Here is a 12,052-nt window from a genome sequence, read left to right as displayed (position 1 = left end):
GTGTTGAAGAAGATTTTCATCCCGTGCTCTGGAAGGAGAGCCACAAGCACTCCATCACCTTTTTTATGGAGCAGCCTTGCCAGATGTGGAGTAAAACGTGGAGCGTGTCTCCTAAGCACGCAATGGGCTCTGTGTTGTTTCCCTTGGCAAACACACATGTGAGCCAAGCTCCTTCCAGATGGGAGTGGAAGTGGATGGTGGTTCATGGCCACCTCGGGCCATGGGGAGCATGAGTTACTTGCAGTGTGTTGCAAGAAGCGGCTCCTGAGTTTTTGCACTTCACTCAGACTTACCCTGGGACCGCCAGCTTTTTGCTTTGTTTTTTTGAGCACCTCCTCCTCCCCTCTGCCTTTCCCCAGCTCTAGGGAAGGGAATGGGAATTCCCTTGGGGCTCCTGGCTGCTCCCAGCCCCAAGAGCAGTTGCCTTGGTCACCAGGCAACCCTGTTGGGTCCTGCTTGGGTTTTCATTAGGGCAGCATCGCGTGTTCCACAGGACGTCGGAACAAGCACCAGATGGGGAAGGTGTATTAGGCAGCAGTCGCTGGGGTAGAGGCTCTGAGCCCCAACCAGGCTTTAAAAGCTGTGGCAGGGGAGTCTTTCCCACATATCCAATGAAATACAGATCTTTTTGGACAGGGCTGAAGATAGAGTGTGAGTCGGAAGAGATAACTTCTTGTATTTATTTTGACATTGGATCCTGCAGTGACGTGCCTTAGGAAGCCAGCTCTGTGTGACTCGCATTACAATATTCAACTGGCTTGAAACACCATTTCCTATTTCAAGCCTATTCCTTAGTGCATACACATCTCATTAAGGTGGCAGCATCTGTGTTTGTTATAATAATTTTTAAAAATGGTATAAAAGCCATTAATTTTTGTATTGAAGTATGTCTGGACTGTATAAGCTTGGAATAAGTTCAGAAAGTCTGATAGATAAACAAGATGATGCTTTTGGCTATCCAGAGTAGAGCAGACACTGATCTAAGAGTATAGAAAAGACCTATTAGCTCTAGTTCTAGCAACTGTTATGCCACAGAATAGGTGTGTGTTTTTAAAACATATTCTTAGGCCTGAGACTAAGCCTGTTGCAAACAGGCAGCTCACACATCCAAGTAGCTGGCTGGCTGATCCATCAGGGCTGATAGCAGTAGGCAGCTCTTTCATACTTTTTCAAATCCTCCTTTGCTAAATTAGCAGGAAAAAAAGGTGCCGGAACCTGGATTTCACCGTGGCACTGCGGTGGAATTCGCCCACCTTTCACCTTGGCAGTGGCAGAAACGTGTGGGGTACCTGTGTGTGGCACCTGTGTGTGGCTGCTGGCTCCCTCTCTCTCGGTGGCTTTCCTTTTGTCCCAGCCCCAGAGCAAGGAAGAGTTTTCAGTGCCGGCAGCACTTTCAGGCCATTCTCCCCACTGAGCCCCAGGCAGGGTTTGTTTGCTGTGTGTACACTGTGGGCTGCACTCTGCACAGCATCCAAGGGGAGGCAGAGGAATGGCTGCAGAGATCAGATTAAAGGGAAAAGCAAGGCTTTACAGCCTGTTTCTACCTTAACATATTTTACTGGTTCACCCTGCTTTTTCAGGCAGTGGTGAGCAGGGATCTCTCTTCCTCCCGTTCAAAAGCCAGGTTGTTGTTTTTGTTTGAGGGGCTGAAGGGATGCGAGGAAATCACCTGACTCCTTAAGGGATGATCTGGACTTTCTGTTTATCTCGAGGCTCATGGAGATAAGTTGTTTCATGGCTTGCCTATCACCTGGCAGCTAATAACATCCTGGAGGTGGGGAGCGATGTAAATGCCGGAGGAGCAGCACTTGTTGCAGTTACAGGAGAAGTTTTGTGGGGAGGGTACAAACCAGCCACACAGCTCGAATGCCCTGGTGCCTCAGGAGTGCCTGATGGCAGGGAGTAAACCCCCCCAAGAGTTTTGGCCAGTGCATGAACTAGAAACGTGGATGTTGCTTAGATAGACCAGTCCAGCTGCATCAAAAGCAGCGAAAATTCCCTTTAAAAAATTATTTTCCCAGTAAGTTTTGAAATCTTTGCAGAAACTTTAGCCAAGCAATCCATTCCAGATTTTGGCACTCATCCTTCCCCTTCCCAGTGCTCATGCTGAGCAGATGAGTGCAATGGCCAGACCTAAAATGAAGAGCATCTACAGTCTGATCTCATCCTCCCTTGCTGCCTTTGGCTGGAGAGGAGGAGGAGCTTTGAAATCGGATTATTACTTCGAGCCTCTTGGCTTTGGAGCTACAGACTGTTCCCCACGTTGCCAATGGGCTTAAAAGCTTAGCAGAACTCCCACTAGGTACCCAGGAAGCCTCTTACCGCAGGAGATGGTGACACGGCAGGATCAGCTGTTCTTTATTTATCGTGCAGCTGAATTGTCTGGGGAGGGACCATTGCTAACCCGCTGGTGTTGTTTCCAGAAACAACATCAAAACAGGTAGAGCCGAGCTGGTGCTGTTTCCCACCAACAGGACTGTGCTCACCCAACGTGCTGTGTAAAACACTTGCTAAAATTTTTAGTCTTTAGCGGCTGGTAGTACCTAGCCCATGAATGGGGATCCTAAATCCAGCATATGTGGAGAGAAAGAGTTTGGGGTTGTTTTGGTTGGGTTTTACCTGCAAGGGACTGCTGGCATGGGACTGCAAGAGCTTAATGATACATAATCTATACAATATTTTGGGTTAATTTCACAATGGTGCCAATCTCTAGCTGCCTGCTCACCACTTTCCTCACCCTTTCTTCCCAGAAAAAAGCCCAAAAACAAAATCCTAAACCAGCACAGTCTACAAGTAGTTTAGTAGGGTTAGAGTTAGGTTCTCCATACAAGCGCAGCTATTGGGAGAGGGCCTTTCTAGGAGATGATAAATGATACCTTTCTGAGGGTGAAGCAAACAGGATGCAATTCAAACAGACTGTGTTTCCTCTCACACTGTTGTGTTTGGAGGTTATTTTCAGCTGGAGGAGTTGGACTTGTGGCTTGGGCAATAGTAGTCTGACACTTTGGGATGGTGGGGAGGAGGGTAGTGTTCTGGTTTGGGTTTTTTTTAAGACCACAGTGCCAATACTTTTCCCATAAAGGCATAGACCCATGATTAGAAATTTAAGCGGACTGGTGATAGGCTTGCTTTTCTTATTTGCCCTTTACAGGCCTCTTGGAAGTCTTCCACAAGATCTGCAAGAGGTCTGCAAACCACAGGCTGGAGGTTCTGCTGAGCCTGAAATTTCCTGTAAAGCCAGCTCAGTGCCCAGAGCGATGCTTGCCCCTCAGCCAGCATAACTGGCTTATGGTAAATGGTGTAGATTATCTGCACTGAAGGAAGAGGGGATTATTTTGAAACGGAGAAATTATCCTTTGGAGGGAAATAGCACGATCTCCAAAGGCTTTGGCTGCTCATAAAACCGCGGAAAAAGAGAGATAATTGCAGTGGCATCAAGTGTCAAGCCTTACAGCTTCTCTCTTGGCCCCAGCGAGGAGTGAAGCATGCCCATGGTGTGGATGCTGGGGCTTGTGTTAGTTGGGCTGTCTGTAAAATTGCTCTGCATGTGGGGGTGTGCCTCCCCTTTCTTCACAGGTTCTACAGGGCTTAGTAAATGTTAAGTGCTTTGATGCTCTGAGAGGGCAGCTGCTCTAGAGGCATGAAGTACTAATATGTAGCTACTAAACAGAAACTAATCACTTGTTACTTCAGAGCTCCGGATGCGCCCTGTCCATCTGAAAAGGTTCTTTGCCAGGGAGAGGGAATGGAATGAGTAGCAGTTTTTACATCTTTAAAGTGCTGACAATGCATACATTTGTAACAATGTAGTTCTTGTGACAGATCGCTTGCACTGCAGCCAAGATGAGCTAGGAGGAGAAGAAAGCTTTATTAGCACTGGTACATGGCTATGGGGCATGAGGGAGACTGGATTGATCAGTCTGAAATCTCTTTTCAGTACAGTTTAGCCACCCAGCGTGAGCTGCTCGTTTTTGTTTGTATGACACAGCAGTGAAAAATTCCACTCGGAGAGCAAGGAGCGGCGTGCTGTGCAAATAGGGGAGGGTCCCTGTCCCAGGGGAGAGATCAGGCAGCAGGTTAATGTGGATGGAGAATTCCAGCTGTTTCAGTAAGTGGGATAGGTGGTAGGTAGAGAGCACGGTGGTCTCAGAGTTTTAAGCATTCTGACAGAGGGGGTAAAGGAAGACAAAATGTAAGTTTGCCTATAAAACAAGCCTGGAAAATTCTAGCCTGACCAAAATGTCCATGGGCATGGCAAACAATTTGCATTTGCAAACGTACTTGGGCTGAACTGAGCAGAATTCAGTGTTTGTTGCATCTCCTTTCATAGCTGGAGGGAGCTGCTGGAGGAGAGGGTGGCTGACGTTACCCCTTGTGCTGCTGGCACCGGCGGGGAGCACGTGGGATTTGTTCTTTGCAAACAGCCATGATGTGGAGGCAAAACGACACATTCTCCCTGGCTTTCTGTTTATAGCCAATCTCCCTCATACAAAGCTGTCATCTCACACCCTGCCCAGCCCTGGAGTAACATTATGCTCCTATTTACAACATGTTTGAAATAGCCTTCAAAGTCTGCACTCAGAAAGTCGAGGAAGGTGGACATCTCAAGGCACTGACAGACATTAAGGGGGAACCCGAAGAAACAGGAAAAGGGAATACCTTTGCTGCCCTTGCTTTGTCCCCCTCCCCAGATGATAGTCCCTTTCTGACAGGATAGCTTTTCTCCTCCCTCAGGTATTTGCTCTTCATCCCTTGACCTCGCACACACCAGAACGGAGCCTCAGAGAGGAGCTGGGGCCACTGTGCTGACGAGTGTTGTTAACCTCTTCACCTCACACCCCAAACCTACTGGTGAGGGCCAGCTTGGCTCCCTCTGAGCTCGTGGTCCCGAGGGTGAGGTGAAGATGATGATGTTTCCTTCATCCCCACTGCCAGGAGCACAGGGAGGGTATTTAGCACCCATTTTCCTTGCTGTGGAAAGGCACAGTGGAGAAGTTGGGGATCCTTTTATCTTAGGAAACCTTAAAGCCCTGGAGGATCATAGAGAGAGGGCAGCATGCAGGCTCCTGCAGGACTGTGGGGAAGCTGGGAGAGGTGCATCCAGCTGCAGACTTGGATAACACATAGTGTTTCCAACTAGCCACTTAAAATTAAGATGGCATGTCTGGGAGACTCCATCAGGACCAGGAGCCTTAACTTCTTTCTGAATTTATGGCAGCCAGCTAAACCCACTGCTGTTTGCCCTTGTAGGGTACCATGGCCCTAGGAACACCCCTAATGCCCTGTAGTGCCCTCCCGGCTTGTCATGCAGAACACGGCACTCTCAGTGGGCTTCATGTTTTGGAAACTATTTCCATATGACAGCAGGGATCCCAAGCAAGGAGAACGTGGCACTGGGCTGCAGGCAGCATGCTGGGTGCTGGGTGGGTCCTAGGGGCTGAGCACACTGACAGACCAACAGACTGAGCCGTGGGGGTTGCCAGAGCAGCTGGCTCGTGGTGTAGCTGATCCTGCCACCTCAGCTCCAAGAGCGTGTCCAGGGAGCGCTGCTATTCATTGCAATGGCCTGCTGCTGCTGCTGCTGCTGCTGTGAATTGGCTGGGAGTGTGATGTGGACAAAAGGAGGTTGCTACCCTTTCCTCTCTGGGATGTGTTGGGAGGAGGAGTGGTCGCTTCCCAAGTCTCAGCATCATCAGGGACAGCAGGCTCTTTGGTGGGGAGGACAGCAGGAGCTCCTACTCAGGGATGTGAAGTACACAGGCTGGCTTCACACAAGCAGGGATACATCGTGCTTCTTGGAAGCATTTCAGGCCTGCAGCTGACTTTCCATCTTCCTACCCAATCCCAGTACCCTTTGGCACGAGTTTGCCAAACTTTTGCCCGGATGCCCGTCGTCATTAGTTATCTGCGAGGGAAAATGAACATCCTGACTTGACTCAGTGACAGCATTGAAATTTCAGAGCATGGGTTGGGGCTGGCTCAGCAGGTCCCTCTGGTAGCTTTTGGTGATCTCCTAAAGCCTCTGCAAAAGCCTGTTGAGTCACTTTGGAGCATTGCAATGGAAAGCTGATAACGGCAGCAGTATGGAAATAGAGCTGAAGGGATTGGGGTTTTTAAACTGGTGGCTAACTTGGAGAAGGCTTAGCTGTGCTTAAACTGGTTATGTCCATCAGATTCAGTTATAGATGATTCAGCTCCAGCACAAAAGAAACCTCTAAACTGTAGTCCTATCCCTCAGCACCCAGCTGGCTCACACTGGGCTCTTGCAGGTTTGGAGGAGCCTGGGTTCCGAAATGAAGGCCCCAGGCTTTGTGAGGCTGCCCTCTGTGCAGACAGCTTGCTGGAGCAGGAGCTGGAGGCTGGCTGGCTGCTTTCCACTGCTCAAAAAGCAGCGCGTGCAGCAGCCCCGCCGTCACCCCACGCTGGCTTGGTGACAGTGGTGTCGCTGTTGTGGACTCATTTGTTTACATTTCTCGGGAAAGTTGACCGTCCTCCCTCTCAAAAATCTGGGCAGATAGCAAAAAGGCATCCAAAGCACCGTTTGTTTCAGGCCCCCAGCCGGTGGGGTTAGCCGTACCTGCCCGGGAGCCGGGTGTGGGGCCGGCAGCAGGACTGGGGTACTGGCCCTTCTGTCCCGGCCCGCTTTCCCAGGGAGCGGGGAGGGACGGGTTGGTGCCTCTCGCCCGCCCCGCTAACCCTGCTTTGGGCCAGTGCCTCTCCTGGGAGAGGTGGCCACCCTTGCTCCCACCCTTGCTCTGGCAACTGCCTCTTCCCAACAGTCCTTGCCTGACTCAGGGGGGATTTAGTACCGGGCTGGGGGGAGGGAAAGACGTTAAACAGGCTTTTCCCTAATGAGGTGTGACGCCAGCTGGAGAGGGGGAGAATCCTGCTTTTCTCCTGTCTGTTGCTCTCTCCAGCTAGAGGAGGAGGAGGAGATGTGTGTCCCCCCCTTTTCCTCTGCTGATTTGCTGCCTCTTCTGTTTCCTTTCTGTGCTGTCCCCAAAGCGTTTTGGCAAGGTTCAGATTTCTGTGCTCACAGCTCAGTGCTCAAAGAGAAAAGGGGAAAAACAAAAGGATTGGAGGCGTGGGGAGGATGGTGGCGGGGAGGAAGCTGAGCCGCTCCTCCTGGCCAGGCTGGAGGAGTGTGGGGATGGGTGACTGGGGCAGAGTTTGCCCTTAGGACCAGGGGGGTTTTAGTGGCCTCTTTTTCCCGAGAGTCTCTGGCATCACTTCAGCCCTCCCTCTGTTCAGATGTGCTGCTCGAGCACCGTGCTGCTTTGCTAGCTGTCCCTTGTTGGAGGAGAGGGCTGGAAAAATCCTCCTGCAAAATGGGAGCTGAAGCATTAGGTGAAAACCTGAGGGGATGCTAACTCTTTGTTCCTGTTCCTGAGATGTTGAGATTTGCATCACATCTTCCTGGTGTGTCTGTCATTCCCACAGCACTGTGGGTGTGTGGGAAGAGTCTAGGATTTAGGTGCTTTGGGACAGGAAGCCAGAGAATCCCATGGAATAGAAAATTATGACATTCAGTGAAACAGGGCTGATGGACCCAACCCTGGGTTCATTGTTCAAGCCCTGTGTTCATCCATCAGGTTCCTCTCACCGCTCTTACCCTTCTGTCGCAAGCAGCAATAGCAAAAATGTAGACATAAACTTTACAGGACAATGTCAATATCTTTTCTCCAAGGCAAATTATCATGGTAATACTTGGACTGTGCCTTTGCTGTAGCATTCTGGCGCTGAGCATTACTGTTAGCAGGGACCAGAGGATCAGGATGGGCTCCGGGAAGCACCCATGGCATTGGGGAGCACGGTGCAAGAGTCTTTCTACAGAAGCACCAACAGCCTCATGCCTGCCAGGGATGGACCTTCATTAGCCCCATGTTATGTGTGTGCTGATTAATCTTGGCTTGTTCCAGAGCCCCTTACCCCAGTGTGGCACTGGAACCTTGCACCCTGCCCCACATTGGCCTGCATGCCCAGAGCCCTCTTCAAACAGTGGATGTGAGATCCATCTGGGTCTGGGTCGGGTCCCCAGATTGGTGCTACCCCTGCCTTGAGGACAAGGACAAGGAGCATCCATCTGGGACAGAGAAAGCAGCAGGAGAGGGAGGGGAACAACCCAGCCAGGTGTTTTAGTCCCTGCCCAGGAGATGGCATCTTGCCCAGTGCCCCAGGAATGTCCCCCTGCTCCTGGGGTGACCTGCCAACTCCAGAAATGTAAAGGTCACTCTGGGGCCTGGAAAACAATGGCAGCAGATAGGGGCTATCTGAGGCAGTTGTGGCCACTGCTTAAGGAGTGTTAGTCAAACAGCAGGCTGAAAGGGCTCATGGGAAGCAGTTTAAATATTCCTTCATACAAAAGGCTGTCACATCCTGGCAGGGGCAGACTGCTGACTGGCAGCTTTAATGCACAAGTGTATGTGGATGAGGGAGAGGCTGAATGCGGGGAGGCATCCTGGAGGCTGACTTTCCCCCTGCCCATCATTCTGGGTTCTAACATGTCATTTTCACAAGCTGCAAGTTTATTGTGGTAATGTGGTAACATACCTGGGATGGTTTAGAGTATCACATACTTTAGGTGCTCCCTCCTCCCCTCTCCCCCAGGGGTATTTATGGAAGGCATATGTCCACAAAAATATTCTGCAAATAAAGTAAGTCAACACCTCTAAAACACCAACCACTTATCAAGTGGTAAGTAGGGCCAGGGCCAGGAGCTGGACTCAGTCCTTGTGGGTCCCTTCCAACTCGGGACATTCCGTGATTCCGAGTGAATTCACTCAGTAATTACTGTTTATATAGCGTGATTACTATTTATACAACAATAATATCACTCTCTCCAAGGGATGGCAAGCAGCAACTGTAGTTTTTTGTATTAACTAGTCATTAAGCAGGGTGCTCACCTAGAGGCAGAGAACAGAGATTCCTGGTTCTTTCCCTAGCTCTGTGGCAGGGGCGCTGCATCAGGCTTTGGCTGCACACTGCCCTTTCCTTACCTCCAGTTTCCACATGTAATAGATGTGTTTAGTACATTCTTCACAGGGCAGGTGTCAGGCTTCCTCTCCTGAAGCACTTTGGATGTTGCACAGGAGGTAAATAAGAGCAGTGTTGATAATGAAAATATGCCATTAATACATTTCCAATAAAAAACTACAAGCGGCGTTTAAGCTGCAATCTGTTATCAATAATTTTATTACTGCAGTTACTACGGTCTAATAAAAAAGCACTTTCTCTTCTTTATTGGGTAAGTGCCAAAACATTTATCCTTTATTCTCTGGCCATTAACCTTTATTCTGTAGCCATTAGCTTAGCTATTTGTGTAACAGTCTGTTGAGTAACATTCAAGTAGGAATTTGTATTCAATCCATTATTTACTCTGAGACCCAAAAAGAATAGCTTCTTATGCCTATATTGTTTATCCATATTAAATCTTGTTAAGTGCTGTATGCTAGTGATGATAAGTCTTATCATTACTGTGAGTAATTTTCTGGCATACAAATAAAACTGTAATTAACCAAATAATATTTGGAGAATAAAGCTCGAAACAGCTAGCTGAAAAAAAGATATTTCTCACAATATGTGCAAAATTCATAATAACTTGCAGGAGTTTATCCTTTTTGTGGATCAGTTTTTGCCTCACATCGTTGTGAACTCCACTCTGCTGAAATAAGCTGTGCTACCCTCCATTGAGGATTGAGATCTTGGGTCACGAAATCTGACATCCCTCCATCCTTTCTTTCTCTCTTACTAGAGTTGGAAAAAAAAGTAACCCAATGAGAAATAAGTTATCAAAATGCCTGCATTTCTTTGAGGCATTTGCTTGCTGGCTTTCAGCCATTTCTGGCAATCCATCTGAAACTGCTATTTCTGGGCATAAGTGGCTTTTAGGGCCCTGCTTTCCGAGCACATCTTTTAAATTGAGCTCACCAGCCTTAGTGAGTGGAAGTAAAGCAGGAGAATGAAAGTGTTGATTCCTGTCCATCAGGTGAACATGGGAGAAATCGTGCCTTTCTTATTAGGCTGTAGTGGATCTCAACCTCACTGAACCCTATTTTTCTGCATCCAGACATAAGCATTTGTCTTCTGGCTGGAGAGTGACATTCAGTAAAAGCCTTTCAAGGTCTTCCCATAAACTCTTGCAATGAAGAGGTGGTAGAAGCAGTATTTTTAATGATGAGGAAGGTCAGTTTACCCCGTGTGTGCTCTGCTGCTGTACACATACGTGAGGCTGTTTGGGTCCTTTTGGAGCTAGCAGGAAAAGCTAAGGAATTAGTTTAATGGTTGGATTTTTTTTTTCTCTCTCCTTTCTGCTCACTAGGAACTGGAAGCTGCTCTTCACAGGGATGATGTGGAGTTTATCAGCGACCTGATTGCTTGCCTTCTTCAAGGTTGCTATCAGCGCAGAGACATCACGTGAGTAACCTCGCTCTATGGCTTAAGCACTTTGCACGGGGAGCTAATTAACACGGTGGCGGGGATGTTTCACGGCTTTAGAGTGATGACATGGCAGTGATCAGCAGCCACCAGCAATCAGGCCAGATGCTTCACCGAGTGGAAGGGAATTCCAGTTCTCTTGGGTCGAGATGTAGGCTTTTAATTGTACAGACCCGTTAAGCAAACTCCTTTGTTCGGATGCCGTGCAAAACTGTGTTTGATGCTCTGCCGTAGCACTAGTGCACACAGTGAACGTTCACGTCTGCTGTTGTGCTCTGCACTCTGCTTGATCAAATTAGTGATATTAAATCATCACATATGTTTTCAACATTTATATGTATTGCATAGCATAAAACTTGCTGCTCTGCACACACCTCACTTGCATGAAAGATCCCGTTGCTTTACGAAGGGACAGCTATGATTATTTTCTTAGAAATAAAAGGAGTATTGGAATCGCTTCAGCTGCAGGATGTTAGAAAGTGATTTGACATGCTCTCTTGAAGTTTTGACATCCAGAGACACTTTGTTAGTGTCCACTAAAGCAGCCTCCCAAATGGAGACATCTGCAGAACATCGCTCTTTAGAGGACTGCCGCTCGCACAGCAAAATGTGCTTCCAGTAATAGCGAAGGCTTGATGCAGTGTATTTGATTTGTTCTTTTGTGAATCATGTTAATAGCAAAGCATAATTGTGGGGACAAAGACGGCTTGGCAACACATGCAGTTGCTTGGAAGTAATCCTGCTCCCTAAGATCCCCCTGTTGTGGAGAGGCTTAGGCTGGTGCATAGGCATAGCCATAGGTGCTTGCATTGAAAGCTCTATTTCTAATAAACTGATTAAGTTCAACAAAATTTATATAGTTTATGTGTATATACACGCCACTTAATTAAGTTCTCTTGCATTGCTGCATAGACATTCAGCATCAGTGGGTATCAGGACCTGAAGCAGGCAGCTGCACTGCATTTACTGCCTCCAAACGAAACTGATGTGCTGAGAAGATTGATTGTAAAGGAACCGCAGTCATGTGTATCCTCTTCATCAAAATAGCCACAGAGCAATATATACCTGTTTGTACATGCAGCAAGTTTATTTCTTCATACCAACGCCATCAGAAAGTAGTGGCTTAAGTGTTTTGCCCACCTGAACCAGCTCACCCTTGTAGCAGCAGCAGCAGATTTCTCTTTGATAAAATTAATGAATTCCACATTGTGAGGTTCTCCAAAACTCTCCAGATCTGAGAGTGTCCACTTAGTGATTGCATTGTGTAATTGCCTCCCCATTTGCAACTCTTTTAACTAAGAGAATTCAGGGATGAATCATGGGTGAGTCGCTGGGCACTGGCAAGTTGTCTGTCCGTCTGTCTGTCTGGGGAAGGTCACACATACATGGCAGCTGAACAGTGTGTAGTTGTTCAGCACTGCATGTAGGTCCAGGCTTGTGCCTGTGCAAGTACAGCTTTGAGTATCTTTGAGATGCAGAATCTGTGAGGAGGTAATGCTGTCACAGGGGGAAGAGCTGGTAACCCGAGGATGGCTCTGGCAGCCTGGCCAGGGTGCACATGCAGCACAGGCAGGTACCACAGGCAGCTGTGTGTCCCTCCACACACCAGAGGTGCCCT

The 12,052-nt window shown here is 48.4% G+C and overlaps 1 protein-coding gene across 2 annotated transcripts in view; it reads left to right on the top strand.

The window, feature by feature from the left end:
• LOC116442919 (cat eye syndrome critical region protein 2) overlaps positions 1-12,052 on the top strand; it is a 101,047-nt gene that overhangs the window by 39,449 nt on the left and 49,546 nt on the right. For both annotated transcript variants that reach the window (XM_032106591.1, XM_032106590.1), the window contains exon 2: positions 10,319-10,413. In XM_032106591.1, the coding sequence (XP_031962482.1) occupies positions 10,319-10,413 (95 nt within the window). The remainder of the gene's footprint in view (positions 1-10,318; positions 10,414-12,052) is intronic.

The sequence above is a fragment of the Corvus moneduloides genome, chromosome 4, assembly GCF_009650955.1.
Source record: "Corvus moneduloides isolate bCorMon1 chromosome 4, bCorMon1.pri, whole genome shotgun sequence".
NCBI lineage: Eukaryota > Metazoa > Chordata > Aves > Passeriformes > Corvidae > Corvus > Corvus moneduloides.
Note: the sequence above shows the minus strand (reverse complement) of the source record. Positions and strands in the feature narration are given on the sequence as shown.